A 19,423-nucleotide genomic window follows, 5' to 3' on the forward strand; every position below is an offset into this window, starting at 1 on the left:
TGTATTGTAGATAATTTTTGACATTTAACTTGCTTATCGCAAGTTTATTTCTTAGCCAAATGCCAATATGATGCTGACGCCTCTTGGCAGTTGCGTATGCATAAACAAATACACATACATACATATATATATATATATATATAGTATATATACATATGTATTAGCGGATATTGCTAAATTAGCACCTACACATGGCGTTGCCTAGTCCCAAAGTCAGGCAGTAGTCGTCGTCGTCGTCGTCGTCGTCGTCGTAGTAGAAAAACAAGTATAATAATAATAATAATATAGCTTCTTCAAATGCACGCCCTTCGGCCCTTGGCAACTTTATTAGCACCCCAGCATTAACTTTGATCTTTTGCCGACAAACCGAAACGCTTCAAGAGTTTGCTTTGGATGCAAGGTATACAGTTTTTAGACTCTGTACAAAAAATATGTAAAGGGTCTTTTAGTTTCGCTTTGTTAGCAAGCGACAGCAATAGGCGTGGCAGATATACATGCATAATATTATGTATGCAGCTCTATTTTTCTGTTTGTCTTCACATCTGAATAAACTGTTATTTATATTTTATTACTATTTATTTAATTTTAAATATTTTTTTAGCTTACTGCTTTAACATAATACAAAGTATTACATTCCAACAAGAAAAACAATACGAAATATGCACGTAGACATATGTATATACATACATACATACATACATACATACATACCTGAAGTTAACTGTAGTTCTCTTTTAATGCTCTTTGCATACGCGTACGCGATTCTAATCCAACTGCCTACAATGTTAAGTGAGTAACTTTAGAAGCCGTCAAGTCCAAGTACAGCAAACAGCAAACTAGCATACATACATACATTTGCTTGTGCATGTGTATGTGTGTGTAAGCTTTACTTTTGTCGTTGTCGTCTGCTGCCTTTGACTGAGCCGCAGTAATTCACACGCTTAGCCGACGCTGCTTACTCTCTTACGCATTTGAGTTTGCTACAACTACACAAGTGCAAAGGGAAAAGCAAAAGCAAATGCTGCGCGCTGTTTGAAATGATTCTTGCATTGTAATTATCGTATTAATTCTATGGCTTCAGCAATGTTTGCGCTGTTTGTTTGTCTGTCTGTCTGTCCGTCCGTCTGTTGTTGGAGTCAAAGAGGCGTAGTGGTAGTTAAACATATTAAATTGCAAGCGGGCGCCAGTTTAAAAGGGGGGGACAAGGTAACCAAATGTACAACAACTGTCGATGCAGGACAGTTTCGGGCAAAGAGAGTGCGAGTGTAAGAGAGCGAAGTGAGTAGTGAGCCTTGTTTGATCGACTTCGTGACTTGTGGCCAAGCGTCGGTAAAACATCAAGCAAACCAAAATAAAGTACTCAAAACGTATTTAAAAGCACTAAAAACACAAGTACAAGAGATTAATAAGCGCTTTTGAACTCAGCCGACCAGAAAACTAGTTAATAGCCACAACAACAACAACAACACAACTACAACTGCAGCAGCAGCAGCAGCAAAGACACAAACTGTGCGCAAAAAGTAGCCAAAGATAGAGATAGCAAATGACAGCGTGTGATAGAGAGAGCGCATGAGTGAGCGCAACTAAAGAGCAAACGAAGCCGACTTAACCACAGATGGAGTGCCATCAGCCATGGAATTGTCAACATCAATATCAACATCAAAAGTCAGTCCATGCCAAATGCCAATTGGAAAAGCGCAAATACTTGCACAAACAAAATCAAGACTTTAACTGTCCAAAGCAACTGACCCAAAAGCAAATACTACAACTAGAAAAAAATAAAGTATTTATAAAAAATAAAAGATGCAAAGAGTCACTTCAGATTGAAATGTCGTTGTCGTCATGTGTGGAGAGAGGAGCAGAGTGTGTGTGTGTATCTCAACCTGTAAATGCAAGCGCCTTGTGTTGTTGTTGTTGTCGGCGGCGGCAAAGCGTTTGATTTAAGAGCATATGCATATTTGAGTGTGTGTGTGTTTGTATGTATATTAGTGATTTAAGAGCTAAGCAAAAGGGATTATGAACAGTTAGCAGGCGTAGCGAATGAATGTTATAACGAAATGCACGATCTACAGTGCAGCCTGGCTATGATATGACAACAGACTCTTTGCAAAATAAATGTATAATAAACACAGGCATTATTATAATTCCCAATAACAATGCATAAAAGCAAGCAATTAAAATCGAAAAGAATAAAGCGAGCCAGGGCGAGAGATGCAAACAAATTGTGTAAACAAAAGATCAAGCGACGAAGGCCAAGTGTGAGGGCTAAACATTAGCTATTATAGGGTAGCAATTGTCTCGGACGGACGGACGGACGGACGGACGGCCGGACAGGCAAGCAAAATCTCTTTGATGATCAACGTATGTACATAAGCCCAAAAGTTCAAACAACTGGCAGATTGTGTTGAAGCAGCACAACAACAAAAACAAACAATGCAGAGTGGAGTGCTAAGGGCTCTCTTTTGTTAGAGCCAAGTGGTTGGTATACTTTTGTACATATACATATTAGCCCGATTTGACAATTGAGCGATCAATACAAGTGGCTCAGGCGGATTGCAACAGGTGCTGCCTGTTCGTACTACAGACATTGGCATTGGCAACACCCATCCAGTAACACCCCAGCAGCGATTAGAATCTGCCTTTCTCTTCATCTCGCTGTCTGTCTGTCTCTGTCGTTTACTCTTTGCCCCAAACCGCATTTGATGCGCCTACAAAAAAGTTTGCTGCAATTCGTTTCGATTTTGCGCTGCCAGATCGCTGGGAAAGAAAGAAGAGAAGAAAAAAATCAAAATACTAAATAAATAAATAAATAAAAGAGAAAAAAATCTTATCTTGCTGCCGGAAATCAAAGCGCACATCAAAGATCGCCGACACCGACATCGTCATTGTCGCTGCAAGGCGGCAGTGGTGCTGTAGCGTGAGAGAGGAGAGGAGAGGGAGCCTGCACACACCACACACCACCACACTTAGGCCCACTGTCAGCCTTGCTGTCTCTTCTTCATCTCCTCAGCGCCCACGCGCGCCCAACACTAATGCAGACCACCTCCTGTTTTTTGCTTTGATGTTCTGCTTCTCGCTCTCTGCCTATTTCTTGCGTCGTGTGCTGCGATCAAATTTCCCATAATCCAAACAATAACTGATTGTCTCTCTCTCACTCTCTTTGCATTGATTGAAACTCTGTGCTAGTCACCTGCTACTGTAGCATCCCTAAATCAATCATTATGGCTTATTGCAAGTAATAAGTGTAATTTGTTGCTATTATTAATAACAATAGAATCTATTGAATAAATAGCACTAGCAGCAATGCAAAGTAAAAAGTGCAAAACTCTTCAAGTTTCTCTTAAGAACGTAGTACAAATTTTGTACCTTTTAACTGTAATTGCACTTGGTGCTCAATCAACTAGACATAGGATATACACGCACAATTGACATTGCATATATTACACAGCAGCGCGTATGCGAATGAAGAGTACAGGGTATATCAAAGCATTTCATGCCCAAAGCGCACTCCCTCGCGCTCTCTCAGCTGCTGCTGTCGGCTACGCTCTTGAACTTCAGTGCAAGCCATGAGCGTAGTCAGTGAGACTAACTGCCGCAGCCCCCTAAGCAAGCTGTTAGCCTACGCCCTAGAGTGTGAGTGTGCTGTTCGCTGCTCACTGAGCGGCGAGCGCAAGTAAAGCGGCATCGCTTTGTGTCTCGCGCTGTCTTTCGTAGCGGCGAGCTCTTTTTTGTTCAGTCTGCGTTAAACCTTCAACGAGTGTGGACGTGCTGCTGGTCGGTCGCGCGCAGTTAAGAGACTTGAATTTGTGAATATCGGCACATAGTCGGCGTTTCTTTTTTTTTTTGCTGTTGTTGTTGAACAGTTAATCGTTGCAATTCTTTTTTGTTTTGAGTGCAAGTGACAAGAAATTAAGAAAGTAAAACAAAAACAAAAAATGTCTGGCGATTGAGCGCGCGAAAGAGATAGAAAATGATGTTACTTGGACCACGTTTGTTTATAATGCTGCCCAATGCAAATGCAAATGCAAGTGTAACAGTTTATGCGCTGCTGCTGCTGCTGCTACTGACGCTCTGTCGCGTCTGCGCAGGCAGCAGCATCAACAGCAACGTTGCTGCAGTCGGCAGCGGCAGCGTTGGCAGCACAAATGGATTACAATGCCAACGCATTGCGGTTTCCGCCTGCCAGGGCTTGGGCTACAACATGACCGCATTGCCCAATCTGGCTGGCCATACCAATCAGCTGGAGGCTGAGCTGCAGGTAAGCCCCAAATGATTTTAACTTCTCGATAAGCAGCGCTACCTAGAGTATTTGTTTATATCTGTGTATATGTGTGTGTGTGGCTATAAAAACAATTCTCAAGTCGCGGCAACGTGCGAAAAACCAAAAATTTGTTAAACAGCAAACAAAACAAGAAAAAGTCACAAAGCAAGCGACAGCGACAGCGACAGCGACAGCGACAGCGACTGCGCTGTAAGCTTGACTCGCAGCTTAAAAAACTCACAAAAAACAATTTAAACTCAATCTCCAGCTTGAAGTTTTTGCCTTTTTTTTGCCGCTGCCGTCTGATATTTCGTTTGATTTTGACGTTGACGGCGCACTCTTAACCTGGCGGCAGTTTATCAAAGCCCCTTCACTTATATTTATTTATTTATTTTTTAGCTGTTTATATTTGCTTTAGTGCTTACGCGTTCTGTTCGTTTTTAGTATGTTTGTGTTCTATTCTTCTCAGATGATTGGCATTATGCGATTTGGTTTGCGTTTTGTTATGAAAACAAAAATAGCGCTTTTAGCTATTAAAAAATCGTTATAATATGTAGCAGAATTTTTGCTACTTTTATTTATACTTAATTGAATTTTATGCTAAAGCTTTTAACTTACTTTACGCCTATTTGTTGTTGCTTTAGCTTTTCTTTATTTTCGACTGTTATCTGTTTGGTCTGGGCAGAACGTCATAGCAATTGTTGCTCGCATATCTAAACAAAAGTGCAAACAAGACACACACACGCACACACACATACACACACATGCATACAAAGTTATCACTCAAAAGACTTTGGAGAAGCGACAACAGCAAACATTTAATTGCTTTTCAATGTAAAATGCTGCTCAAGTTATCAGAGAAACGTCGACGCTGACGCTGGCGTTGGCGTTCGCGCAGCTGCTGCCGCCGCCGTTGCCGCCTTTGCATGTTGCGCAGATAAAATGATAAAAGAAAAAAGCAACAAGCGCACGAGCAGCAGCAGCAACAACAACAAAAATTCAGTAAAAAGAACAAAAACAATGTTAACTGTAAGCACAAGAGAGTGCAAAGAGAAAGAGGCAGCAAAGCGTAGAAGAAGAAGAAGCAGCAGCAGCTGAAGATCGAGCGCTTAATGAGGCAATAGAGGCGTTTACTGAAAATGTTTCCAACATGTGAGAAAATGTTGCGTAGACAGATGAAGAGACGCTGCGCGGTGGAGGGGAGGGGAGGGGGTGCGCTGGTTCATGGTCGGAGTGTACCTTCCTTTTATTTTACTTTTTTTTGTCTTTTATTTTCTATGGCTGGGTCCATTAACACCTTTTTGCCTTTTTGTGCATTCCCCCTATGTGCCCATTTCCATTTTCATCTTCATGCTCGCGCTCATCCATTGTCGCTGCTTTGCCACATTTGGGCAAAGGCGAAACAACGGCGTTAAGTGCTCTTAACACTCTCGACTGGACTCGGCTGCGGTTTGCTTTAAGCCAAGTCTTTGCTTAAGCCGCAAACGTTGCGCTTTACATTTGCTTTTTTATATTTGTTTGTAACAATATAAAGCAAAACTAAAAATATAATTTTCTTAAATTTGCACCTCGCATTCAATTTGAAGTATTTGGCATATTTATATTTAAAGCCCATTAATATATTTATAAATTATTATTATCTATGTTGTTCTACTTTTGTTTACATTTTAATAATTTTCTTAGTTTTATATATTTTTTTTTATAAAATATTTAGCCAACTTTTAACATTTCAATTGTTCACAAGCTATCAATTGAGTTGTGCCACCAAAATTTGTTGAATATTTTATTTTACCTCTTGCCGCATGCCCCAAATGCATTTCGTCCCTCCCCACCCTTCCCTTCAAGCATCTGCTTTGAGTTTTTGTTGTTTAGACGACGCAACGTTTCAAGTGGGCAATAAAAATGAAAGCAGCACACACGATAGAAATTAAATCGCTGCTTGCACATAAAACAGATCAAAGGGCTTAAAATTAAAAAAAAAAAATCAAAGCAACTGCAGCCAATAACAATAAATGCATTTTCTAAATGTTTCTCTATCGTTGCCTTAAGTGCCGTCGGCAGTAGTTTAAATAGATAAAAGATTTTTAAATTTAATTTAATTTAAATTGCATTTGTATGCAAAGCAAATAGTAACTGCTTATCAGCACTTCATAATAACAATAAATAGCTTAAATAACTATTAACATATAATTTTGTATATTGAGCAAATGTGATTATCGCATTTAACCCCCAGCAAGTGTTCAAATGCATTTTTTTCCATTTTCCAATTCCAATTCCATTTCCATAGATGTTTATCTATAAAGCGGCGAACCTAAGTGTAGTCTATGGGTTAAGTGGGGTGTGTGTGTGTGTGTGAGCACTACACATTCAATTAATTTGCTTTGTAATTGTCCGTTGACGAACACTTTGTCGGCACTTAGGGTAATCCCCCACCCACCCACTACCCCAAGCTATTTTTCAGGCTATGCACGACTAGCGCATACGCTTTAATTATAAACAATTGACATTTTGTGCACATATAATTATAATTGTAGTTTAACAAAGTGTATGTCTAGTCGGTTTGTTTAATATCTATTTTTCGTTTCTATCACTTTCTGTAACTGTCTTTGCTTGATTTTTTTTTCTATTTGTACATTATCATGTCACAGCACAAAAAATAGACTGCGCCTCCCCCCTAAGCTCCCCTCCCCCCTGCCCAAGTTGGAACCTAAGTTTGTTGTCATGTTTGTCATATCAAGCGGCATAGTGCGCGCTGATAGCGCAAGAAAAACACAAAAAGAAAACGAAATGCGCTGCGTTATGTCGTTGGCCCCCCCCCCCCCCCCCCCCCCGCCACCCACCCTCAGCGCTGCTCATACATTTGTCACAACGCCGGTGTCGTTGTCGCTTACGGATTTGTGCCTTAAATATGACAGATGAGTGCTCAAACAAAAGAGACGCCTCCCCACCCCTGACCCCGCTCCCGCCTCTGGCTTCCACTCAACCTTATCGCCTCGGCTCTTGGCCAAGCTGTTGCGCTTTTAAGCTTTTTATGTAAAGTAATTGTAAATATTTGTTCAACATTTTTTCGGTGCCGCTCGCTGTTTAGACAACGCATTAGCCTTAGCCCCCCATCCCCGCCAGGCGACAATAAAATTGTTTGATTTTTCAAATCACAGCCGACGTCGCTCATTTGAAGGCTTTTTGCCAAATTGCTGCCCTGGCTAAGCGCAAAAATTGAAAAACAAATAACAGAGATTGTTGATAAATCTTATCGTTGGATATATAAACCAATTTCCAGCTATAATTTCATAAATATTTATATGATCGCAACGTCTTGATAACAAAATAAATAACTTGACTTGATAAAGTTGCTTCAAAAAAAAAAAATAAATGTTACAAAATGCAAATTTAATTATTTTAAGCGCATAAGTTGTTAAAATAAATTATTTTGAAATTCTTAAATTCATTCATTAGCATTTAATATTTTTTTGAGTGCATAAACTATTTTTTTTTTTTTGCCATTGATGGGCCTAAGACATTTTAAGCTATCAGCAGTTACCAAAGCATATTTTATTTGCTTTGTTGTTGCTGTTGTTGTTGCTCATCCAAAGTTAATCCCAGGCACGTTGTTTTATTTTTTATTTTATTGATAAGAGTTTGCTTATCAGACAGACGCGCCTAGCGCCAAGTTTTTTTTTTTTTATTGGCTGACCCTCAATTATAATTGATACCTAAATAGAGAGAAGTAAAGGGTTCGGTTTATTTTGTAATAAAAACATATTTTGCAACAAAATAAATTAAGCTTTTCGACTTAACAACAACAACGGCAATTAGCGTAGCTTCACAACTTGGCCAAAAGCAAGGCACGCAAAAAATGCAGCAACGCTTTTCAAATGCCGCAAAAACCGCCGCAGTTAACAACAAAAAAAAAAGAGCAACAAAAAATTGAGACAAAACGAAGCGAAAGGAAAGAAAATAAAAGAAGAATGCAAGAATGTTTAAAGTAACATGCAATGACAACAACAATAAAAGGAAGAGAGTAAGAAAGAGTAAGAGAGAGTCAAATTCGCTGCTGTGTGTAGCACTTGCAATTACTCTATTTAATTTTTATAAATATTTAAATTTAAAGCAAAAGTTGCTAAACAAAATTTAGCTTTAAAAAAGTAAATTTATTAAATGCAATTAAATCTAAAAACAAAGTGAAGTTAAATATTATAAAACTAATTTTAAAAATTTAAAAAGTTTAAAGCAAAGATATATAAATAAGTTGCACTATAATTTTCTATAATTTATTTGTGCTTAGCTAAAGAGTATTAAGCGATAACAATAACAAAAAGGGTAATCAAAAAGCGCAACTAAGAAAAAATATATATATATATGTATAACAGCAGCAGACGCCACAGCAGCCGCAGCAGGTTTGTGTCTTAAGTCTTTTGTTTTGTTTTGCGTTTTTCGCTGCAGCAGCAGCAGCAGAGCAGGATGCCGGCACATCGGAGATGACGTTGAACTGTTGCCTGCTCGAGTGTGTTGCTGCTGTTGTTGTTTTAACTTTAGCTAAAGTTGTTGTTGTTGTTGTAGTAATTACATGGCAATTAAGTTAATTGAACTGCGCGCCTGCGCTCGCGTGAATTGCTTTGGCAAAAAGATAAATCCGCCAACAAAAAAAACACAAAAAACAGCTGCAGCTTAAAGTTTTTTTGTTTTGTTTTGTTTTTTTTTTGACATAATTTCTGCAGCAAGTGCTTGTGGCTCATTTCATTTGACTGTGGCTCACAATTTTTGTGCAACAAAATGTTGTCTCAGTGGCAAGCGACATTCCAGGCATAAGCCAAAAGTTTGCCGCAAGTTGGCAATGCAACAATTGTATAGAATACATTACAAAGCAAAAATACCGACTGCGCTCCTTGCCCCTGCCCCCGTGTGGCCAATACAATGTCCAAATGTTGCAAGCGCAATTGCTTTTATCTTCAGTTTGCTGCAGTTGCAAGTCCCAAGTGCAGCGAAGAGTCTGCCGACTCCTTTTAGCTGTCGCGCTGTCTGTCTGCGCAGCCGCAGCAGCGAGATCTCAGCCAGAGATTAGCGGCCACCATTGACTGTTTGTCTAAGCAACTCCCAGCACAAGTTGCTACCAGTAGCTTGCCTCATACAATTAGAGACGCTTGGGGCAGATCAATCGTAAGCAAAGAGAGCGAGAGAGAGAGAAAGAGAGAGCAAGATGTGCTTAATATAATATAAAATATATAAACAGCTGAGACTAGCGCACACTTTTCTCTCTCGCACTCACTATCGCTATCTCTGTCTAACTGTCAGTTGCTGCGGCTTTGAATGACAATCGTTGCCAGTCAAAATGTCAATTAATTGTGAGAAGACACATTCGTATGTCGGCAATGTCCGTCCGACCATTCGTCGTGACAGCCGTCGTTCGTGATCGTATCTTGCCACATTGCAACGTTGCAACTGCCGCTCTTATCAGCCAGCTAATGAGTTGCAACTTTTGAGCTCGTCGGCAAACGTTCAAAGCGCTCAAAAGTTCACATGGCCTGGCCTGGCCTGGCCTGGCCTGGCTCGGCTCTGACCCATTTCATCAAAAGCTATTCGCATTCATTTATTCATATTCATATTCATATTCGACTCTCTTTTAAATTTATATTCATACTTTTTGCTTGCCACATTCAAATTCAAATTTTTATTGTTATATTTTATGCTTATGCTTGGCTAATCTTCGATCAGATTCACTTTAGCGCACATTCGAAATTTAAATAGGCGGCCCCCCCAGCAGGCGCTTGGTGTATAAAACATTCGCTAATTGCTGCAGCAGCTCCAAACGGCGCATTAAATCAATTGCTTGCCGCACTTCAAAGGCGCCGACGCCGACGCCGACGCCTCAATTACTGCGACTCGGACACGTCCCTCAATTCGTAGTGCAAATAATTTAACAACAAAGTTTAAGTTAAAGTCTTAAAGCTTTGACTAGCTACACTAGTGTGCATAATAATAAGTCTTGAGTTTGCATTAAACTGAAAATAATGCAACAAATACTGAAGTAAACTTGAGCCTAAAGCTCAACCTAAAATTATATTTTATTATAATTATGCTAAACTAAAAAACTTCAGCCTTGTGCTGACTTCAGCTTAAGCTGCTGAGTTGATCCTGTTGTCGCCTGTCTGCTGTCTGCTTCTTCTTCTTCTTCTTATTCTACTGCTATTAATGCATATAAACGTGTTTTCATATCAACGCTATAAATGTTTCTACTTTGGTCTAGGCTCTCTCTATGCATTAGTCGCTGTGGCCTGGCGCTTAAGCCTGTAATTTGTATGTGTTGCATGCCACAGGCAGCAGGTAGCAGAACGATAGAGTGCAGAGTGGGGAGTGGAGTGAGGGGTGTGGGGCTGGGCAGCGCATAAAGCGTAGAAAATTATAAATTAATCCATTACTTAAGAGCAGATTATGCAGATGTCTGAGCGCATTAAATAACGTTGGGCATGCGTTAATGAATGAATATGCCGCCACACTTGCTGGGGCATGCAACACACACACACACACACACACACACACACACGCATACAGCTGCAATATAAAATGAAAGGCAATATGGCTGTGTCTACCTTTCAAATATATGAAACCCAACAGCAACAACAACAACAACAAGTGTTGGGTCCATTGCCGCGAGATCGTGAGTTCAACAAAGTCAGCGCCGACATTTGTGTCGATAACATTAATGTAGAGACCCCGACCTCAGTCCCCCCACCCCCTTCCGCCCCACCCCTTTGCCACACACTTTTATTTCCAATGCTTTGCTTTCATTTCTTTTATTTTCGTTGCCGCCGCTGCGCTGCGCCTCATCAATCAAAATTCTCAACTCAACTCACTGGCGTTGGTAGGTGTCAACTCTTAGTTGTCTGTCCCTCCGTCTGTCTGTCTGTCTGTTCTTGATCTCTTGTAATTGAATTGTGCGCTATACGTATAAAAATATATAAAATTAAATAAAACGCAACAAGAACAAAAACGCTGTTAATTTAAGCAAATCTAATTAAGCATAAATTTTATGTTCGAATTTTCTTTTCTTTTGCGCTAACCGACAAAAATTTCAGTTACATTGTTGTTAAAGCAATTAATCAAATAGTTAAGTTGCAAGTCATGCAGCTTTATTATCAATTTTATTTTATTTATTAACAATTTTGGTGTGCTAAAAAAATTACTTAGAATTTAGTTTAAATTTTTTTAAAAAATATTTTAAAATGTTTTGAATTTATTGCTGCAATAATAAAATATCAAAATATTTAGAATTTTGTTGGTACATTTTAAAATATTTTAATATTATTGCTGCTTTATTTTGCTTCATAAATATACAAATTTTAAAATGAATTTTTTTTTTTTTAACAATTATTGAAAGATAAAAAATTATTAAGAATTCAGTTGTTACATTTTTAAAAATGTTTTAATATGTTGTAAAATTATTGCTTCTATATTAATTTATGTAAGCTAAAAAATGACTTAGAATTTATATTTGGTAAATTTTTAACAAATATTTGAAAATGTTTTAAATTTATTGCTGCTATATTCTGCTTCATAAATATTAAAAAATTACTATGCTCGCATATTAAGCACGCAGCTCGCCGCTTTCGATGTCGTCACAGTTGATTTGAGGATTACGCTTTGCGCTTTTTTTTTTTTTGGTTTTTTGCTTTTGAGTAATTTGTGTGGCTTGAAGCAAATCGAATTGTTTGTTTGTTGTCGGGTGGACGGCGGGGCGCAACGAATTGCGGCCTCTTTTTGTAGCGCGACGACGGCGGCGGCGGCGGCAGCTGCGTGGCCGAAAAATGCTTCAAGCGTTGCAGATTGCATTCGTTGCACACACACACACACACAGAGACAGACAGACAGAATGATGTGGCATGGCCGAAAACAAAGACGAAGCAGCGGGCGCGGGCGCGGGCGCGGGTGCGAGACTTTGACTTTGGTCGTTGGGGCCTCAGTTTGTGCCCTTTTCTCGCTCTCTGGAGGCAGCAAAACAATAAAGCCACATTAATAACACATTTTAGAGACCGAACGTTGTTGGCCGGCCCCAACAGCAACTAGTGCTAGCTCTTTCGCACACGCTTGTAGGCGAGCTCTATTAGCTTGATTGCCTTTCAGTTTTTACTCTTTTGCTGCTGCTGCGGCGGCTGCGGCTGCTGCTGCTGATGATGATGATGATGAGCAGAATTCACTGGCACTTGTTGCTATTTTTGTTGTAGTTGTTGCAGCATCATTAAATTATTACTGCCTTTGGCTATTTTTCATGCTCTAGCCTGAAAGTGTAGCTAAGCCAATAAGTGAGAGATAAAGAAAGAGACAGAGAGAGAGAGAGAGAGAGAGAGAGAGCGGCAAAGCGTGCAGAGTAGACGACTAAAATATACCTTTAAATAAAGCTTAAGCTTAAAATTAGCAACAAATGAACAAATTTCATTTTCAAACACAAAAATGTCTTGCAAATTATTTTATTGCTGTAACTAAAATTTATATATTTCTTTTATTTATTTATTGCAAAATTCAACTAAACAAATTGCTGCTTATTTGTAATTTGAACGTATCGATATAGCCGCAGTTTCTTTTTTGATTTAAAACGCTTTTGAACATTGAAAAATCGTGTCTAATGTGGCGGCAGCGGTTCGAGCTGCGCGCCAGCGGCTCTTTCGACTGCCTCTAATGTGCCTTAATTATATATAAAGCAAGCTCCAGCAAGCCAAAGCTTCAGCTTCAGCTCAAGCTACAAGCGCTTGGCTGTCCAGGCGTGTCCCGCGTTTCAAGCTTATCAACCCATCAAATGCATGTCAAAGTGCCGCTCTGGGAGCAGAAACTTTGTCTGTTGCTCTTTGTCTCTCCTTTCTGCTTTTTTTTTTTTTTTTGGCGCTTTCCTGAGAAAACGTCTCACTAATTTGATGCAGCCCTGTATTTTAGCCAAGTTGGATTTTGCTGCCTTTGCGGCTTGGGGAGCCTTTTTGTGTTTTGTTGAAAATTCCGCAAACTCATAAATGTTTATGCCCTGCTGCTGACTCAAGGTTCGTCATCGTCATCATTTGACGCAAAGACAGTCAGACGAACGGACGGACAGACAGAGAAATGTTTACCTGGCAACATTTTGTAGTCTGCGTTTTTTTCTTTTTTTTTTTTATTGTTTTTGCAGCTGCAATTAATCCGCGTCTAGGCTAGTTCAATAACATTGCGTGTAATTAAGAAATAATTGCAATCAGCTATTAATACACAGCTGTTAAAAAATAACGACTAATTAACACTTGAACCAATCAACGTAGAACATGTAAAAATAATGCACAAGTTATATGGAAAAATATTATACAAAAATATTTTTAGAAATTTTAACTGAAATTCCTATAGTTTGCAAATTTTGAAAATATTATTTGCTGGAAAAAATATTATATAAAAATTATAAAGTTTGAAAATTATACAAATATTTGCTAGAATAATATTTTAGAAATTATTTAAGAAATTCTATTTGAAATTCTTAAAGTTTGAAAATTATAAAATAATATTTGCAACACAATTACACAATAATATAATAAAATATATTTACGAAATTCTAATTGAAATTATTTAAGTTTGAAAATTATAAAAAAATAATATTTGCCACACAAGTTGAATGAATAAAATATTATAGAAAATATTTAAATGCTATTTAGCAGCACAAAATATTAGAGAATTTATTTTAGAAATTTAAATTAAAAGTTTAAATTTGCTGGCAAAGCAAAATTCAAGCAAATGTTATTGCTTAAGCTATTGCTATTGCTATTGCTATTGTTATTGTTATTGTTATTGTTATTGCCGTGTTGCTTGTAAACAATTTGGCATTTGTTGCTAGCGCGGACGGCGGAACAACAAAGAGAGCTACGCTACTCGTAAATTACGTGTGACTACAATTTTATTGCATTTTTATTAGATAAAATTATAGACATCAGTGCGCAGCAACAACAAAAGCAGCAGCAACAAATGAACAAATGAAGCAGGTGTATTGCATATATAGAAGGTGTGAATGGGAATTGAGAACGAGGAGGGGAAATAGGTTGGGGTTGGGGTTGGGAATGAGAACGCAGCGCCGTCAATTTTATTGTTTAGATTTTTTGCTTTGTTCTCGTTTCGATTTGTTTATTTTTTTTGCTTAGTTTGCACAAAAAGCAGTTTGTGCTATTTTTTTTTTTACTTATCGCTTAACGCATTTCAATCTAATTATATGTCGGCACGCTTTGATAGCATCGATATAATAGAAATGTTTGTTAATTGATAAAAAAAATATATATATATGTGTGTGTGTGTGTGTGTGTGTGTATAAAAATCAGTGTTGAGCGCGAAAAGAGAGAGAGAGAGAGAACGAGAGAGCAGAAGAGCGAACAAACTGGTTAAATAATTTATGCGCTGACAAAAAGTTGAATGAATTGAAAAAAATATAAAAAATAATTAGCTCATTTTTTGTGAGCTCAACAAAAAAATGTATAGCATAAAAAGCAAAAAAAAATTAATAATAGTAAAAATATTAAAAAATATTACAAAATGTGCAATTAATTTTATGAATTAAAAAAAATATTGCAAATTTAATTATCATAATTTTCATTTTCATTTACATTTACATTTCACGCATTTCAATTCATTTAATTTATTTTATTAGCATAAATTTCATGCAATTTAATTAATTTATTTTATTTTATTAGCATAATTTTCATTTTCATTTACATTTCATGCAATTTAATTAGTTTATTTTATTTTATTTTATTAGCATTTTTAATTTTCATTTACATTTTAATAATTTTTTTCTTTTTTTAATAAATTTAATTCACAATTCACTCAACTCTCTCTCTCTCTCTTTTGCTCTCGCTCTTCGCAGATTGCCAAGCTATTGCCACTGATCGAGTCTGGATGCAGTCGTCGAGCGCGTTTCCTGCTCTGCTCGGCGCTGTTTCCGCTCTGCAGTCCGGACGTGCCGCGTCCTGTGAGCGCTTGCAAATCCTTTTGTGAAACGGTTAAAAGCGAATGCGCCAGCAATGCGCCGCCGGAGCTGATGCAGCTGTGGCCGCAGTTTCTCAGCTGCGAGACGCTGCCACAGCCGGAGCATCATGAGCTGTGCATGAAGATTCCACAGGAGGCGGCAAGTGGCGGCAGCGACGTTGTCACTGGAGCGGGCGCAGCAATAGCAACGCCGCCTGCTTTGGTGGAAGCAGCAACGCCAGCAGCAGCGCAGCAACAGCAGCAGCAGCAGCAGCAACAGCAGCAGCTGCACTGGTCCTGGCTGGCTTGGAAGCTGTCGGCAGCGGGCAGCGGCAAACTGACGCCGCCGGCTGCGAGCAGCGCGCTGGGCACTTCGCTCATCATTTGTCCGCAGAACTTTAGCGTCAATCCGCTGAACCTGGGCGAGTGTTTGCCACAATGTCGACGCGATGCGTACCACAGCACGCAGCAGAAGAAGCTAACGGAGAGTCTGGTGCTGGGACTGTCCGCCGTGTGCTTTGTGCTCACGCTTTTTGCCCTGGTGACGTTCTGGGCGGAGCCGACGCGCTTTGGCTATCCGGAGCGTCCGGTGCTGTTCCTATGCCTTTGCTATAATCTCTTTAGCGTTTGCTATTTGGAGCGCATTGTTTTCCATCAGGCGCGCAGCTTTAATCTGCAGCTGGAGCTGGAGCAGCAGCAGCAGCAGCAGCAGCAGGAAAAGGAGCCAACGCCAGTTGCTGCACGCGCCGCCTGCTCATTGACGCCGCCCTGCCTGGCCAGCTATATAAGCACCTCGTATCTGAGTCTGTGCGCCGCCAGCTGGTGGCTAATCTTTGCGCTCTGCTTCTATCTCTCGTCGCACAAGAAGTGGAGCAGCGAGGCGCTGGAGAAGCGCTCGGGGCTGTTTCATGTGCTCGCCTGGGTGCCGCCGCTGGCGCCGCCCATTGCAGCGCTGCTGCTGGAGCAAGTGCATCCCAGCGAGCTGACAGGCATGTGCCACGCCCCTGGCTTTGTCGAAGTGCCGGCGCTGGTGCTGCTGCTGCTCGGACTCTACTTTACGCTGCGTGCCGCACGCTCCTTGCACGCGTTGCAGCAACAGCTGCCGGCGACGTTGCAGCATCAGCGCTTCGCCCAGATACGCAAGCGTTTCGTCATCTTCTCGCTGCTCTACTTTGTGCCCACAGCCATTGGCGTGCTGGCCGCCTGTCTGCTGCCCGAGAGCTATGTGGACAGCAGTGTGCCCAGCTGCTCGACGCTGGAGGATTGCGCGCCGCCCGCCACACTCAGCGCTTGGCCCGCCCTGCTGCGTCTCTTCTTTCAGCTGCTGGGCGGCACACTCACGGGCATGTGGGTGTGGTCACGCAAGACCTGCGAGAGCTATCGCAGTCGCCTGGTTCATGGCCACTCGCCCAGCTCCTCGCTGTCGGCGGCGGCGGCGGCGGCGCAACAGAGCAAATCCATTGGCGCTGCCGCCGCGCTGCCCAAGAAGCATCTCTATGCCAGTGGCAAGTCCATGCTGCAGCCACATGCTGGACACATGACTGCGCCGCTCTACGCCGGCATCAGTTTCCACAACGTGCCCGTCTACAATCCCAATCAGTCTCGCGTTTAGTCGCTCCAGACTGCTGAGAGATCTGTTGTGTATATAGATATATGACTATAACTTTTTGTATAGCCCCCATTGGCTGCCCTAGGCCCTTAAAATGAATTGTGTTAATAGCTTTAAACATTTAAACAATTAAAGTTAGTCTTAGGCTTTAGTTGTAAATTTATTTGTACATAGCTCAACTTTGTATTTTTCTTTTTTTTTTCAATTAGTTTACAATTCAAATGCATTTGAATGCTAGAAATAAATTTAAAACTATTTAAAATAATAATAAATGTTTTTTCTTTGCAAATTAAATGGCAAAATAAAATCAAAGTAAATAATTGAAAATAAATAAATAAATTTGTATTACTCTTTTGACATTGAATAAGAAAAATAAAAAATAAATCAATTAAAATGCATAATTTAAATGTTTTGCAGCTAAATAATATAAAGTAAAAATAAATTAACTAAATTGCATTTTTGTTGTAAAAATTAAACAAAAAGTATAGCAAAATTAATTAATTGACAAAGACAGAACTTAAAGCACGAAATGGAAAGTAAAAATAAATAAATAAATGCACGTAAATAAATTAAATAAAATGAATAATCAATTACATTTTTGTTGTAAAAATTAAACAAAAAGCATAAAGTAGAGCTGAATGTTATCGATATGTAAATTGCAAATAGGAAAATTAAAAATTGTTCAATTGATTGGCTAATTCAAAGACGGAGCTTGAAGCACTAAAGGAATTTCTACTAATTAAACTGAAATATTTATTCGTTATTATTAACAATCTTACATAATTATAATAGTTAATTTATGTTAGGGCTGCAGCTACAGATTATAGATATTTTAGGTTAGGTTTATTATTTTTTTTATATTTTTCTATTATATTAAGATGTTAGTTAAAATGCTAAAACATAAGTGGATTAGTTGTTGTTTAGACATATGAGACAATGAATTTAGTTAGTTGGGCTGACTTTTGGGCGAATTGTAAACAAATGTAAAAAATTGTTTGCTTGCGTTTCGAAAACAATTTAAAAAGCTTTAATGTTTGCTTGGCTACTGTTTAATGTTTAATGTGAATTAAAGAAGAAGAAGCAGCAGCAGTGAGTAAATGACAGCAGAACAATTATGAAAATGCTAAATGCTTAATGCTTAATGATAGCGCTTCAAGTTGATTGCAACCATTTTGTTGTCGCCCGTGCAACACACAGATGCGGCTACCTGTTGGCCACACACACGCACACGCACACAGCAGCAGCAGCCAGCAGCAGCAGCAGCCAGCAGCGTTGCAAGTGTGTCACATGCAACAGCAAGAGCAACTGCTTGCAATTAATTTGATTGAAGCTGCCACACCGCGTGTCTTGCAACGTTTCTATGCTACAAATTGCCAGCAACAACAACAATGCGAGCCACTGTGTAGCCAAAGCGTGCAATTAACTCTTGTGCGCCAAGATCAAAGCGATTATAGCCGCTGCGGCTCGACGCTGTTCAGGGGCCGAGCCCCAATTGCCCCTTGGCTGAGACACAGACACCAAAAAGCGACAAGCAAAGTTTTATCATCATCATCAACATTGTCTCGCTCTGTCTCTCTCTCTCTCTCTCTCTCTCTCTCTTCTTATTGTTGCCTGTTCGCTTCGCTGAACGTGCCTCAAAGCCAAACTGCAAAACGCTGAGCTCAGCTCTGCAGTTCTGAGCTCTGAGCTCGTGTGTCTAAGTTTTATTTTATTTTTAGCATTTTTTTTTTTATTTCTTTGCTTGGTGTTAAATGTGCAACACAATTTGGCCCGCAGCCATTTGTAACTGTGCATTGGTGGCATGCAGCTTGAGCTCGATTTGCTGCCGCGCTGCTCATTTGAATGCCGCGGCGCTTTAACGCTTTTGGCCAATAACTTGCCAAGCATCGGTTTGGGTGCGGGTTTGGCAACGGGACACTGCGGCGGCTTGGACTTGAATCTGCGTCACGTGCTGTAGCTGAAGCTGCAGCTTTTGGTTTGTCAGCTTAATCAATAAATTCTTTAAATTAATTTGCAACGCTTGCACTAGATTTGAGCTTAAGCATTAAAGTCTTTTGTTTTTGCTTTCAAAGCACATTAAACGTTTTAATAAATAAACTAATGCAATTTATAAGAAATTCAAATTATTTATGTGCATATATTCTATTATTCGAATTATTTAAAAATATATTAAAGCTATATGTAAATATATTTTATTAATACTGTTTTTATTTAAATTGAAATCAGAGCTTACGTTTTATAAACTTAACTTTATATTTAGCAGTTGTGATTTTTTTATTTCAAAATTTAAAATTATCCTTGTTATAATTTCTTTAATAAAAAAAAAAAAAATTTTAATTGCATTATATATCTATTATTCTTAATTTTCTATTAATTTAAGTTGAAATAAAATCTTAAATTTTTTAAACTTTACTTTATATTTAGCAATTTGATTATTTTTTACTTCAAAACTTAAATTGCATTATATATAAATATATTTTTATATTTTTTATTATTATTTTAATATATTTATATTTATTTTTATTTAAACTTTACTTACTTTATAATTAATATAAATTTTACTTTATATTTAGCAACAATTTATTTTTTTTTAAATT

At 38.9% G+C, this 19,423-nt stretch overlaps 1 protein-coding gene across 1 annotated transcript; it reads left to right on the forward strand.

The window, feature by feature from the left end:
* Positions 1 to 3,753: 3,753 nt before the first annotated feature.
* On the forward strand, positions 3,754 to 16,997 carry LOC108605256 (frizzled-3). Its single transcript, XM_017994879.1, has 2 exons — positions 3,754 to 4,258; positions 15,117 to 16,997. The coding sequence occupies exons 1-2, from the start codon at positions 3,971 to 3,973 to the stop codon at positions 16,827 to 16,829; spliced, it is 2,001 nt and encodes a 666-aa protein (XP_017850368.1). The 5' UTR covers positions 3,754 to 3,970; the 3' UTR covers positions 16,830 to 16,997.
* Positions 16,998 to 19,423: the final 2,426 nt, after the last annotated feature.

The sequence above is a fragment of the Drosophila busckii genome, chromosome X (assembly GCF_011750605.1).
Source record: "Drosophila busckii strain San Diego stock center, stock number 13000-0081.31 chromosome X, ASM1175060v1, whole genome shotgun sequence".
Lineage (NCBI taxonomy): Eukaryota > Metazoa > Arthropoda > Insecta > Diptera > Drosophilidae > Drosophila > Drosophila busckii.

Coding starts and splice junctions, on each gene's coding strand:
- LOC108605256 (XM_017994879.1), top strand. CDS start 3,971: ATGATGTTACTTGGACCACGTTTGTTTATAATGCTGCCCAATGCAAAT. Junction 4,259..15,116: donor AGCTGGAGGCTGAGCTGCAG/GTAAGCCCCAAA, acceptor CGCTCTTCGCAG/ATTGCCAAGCTATTGCCACT.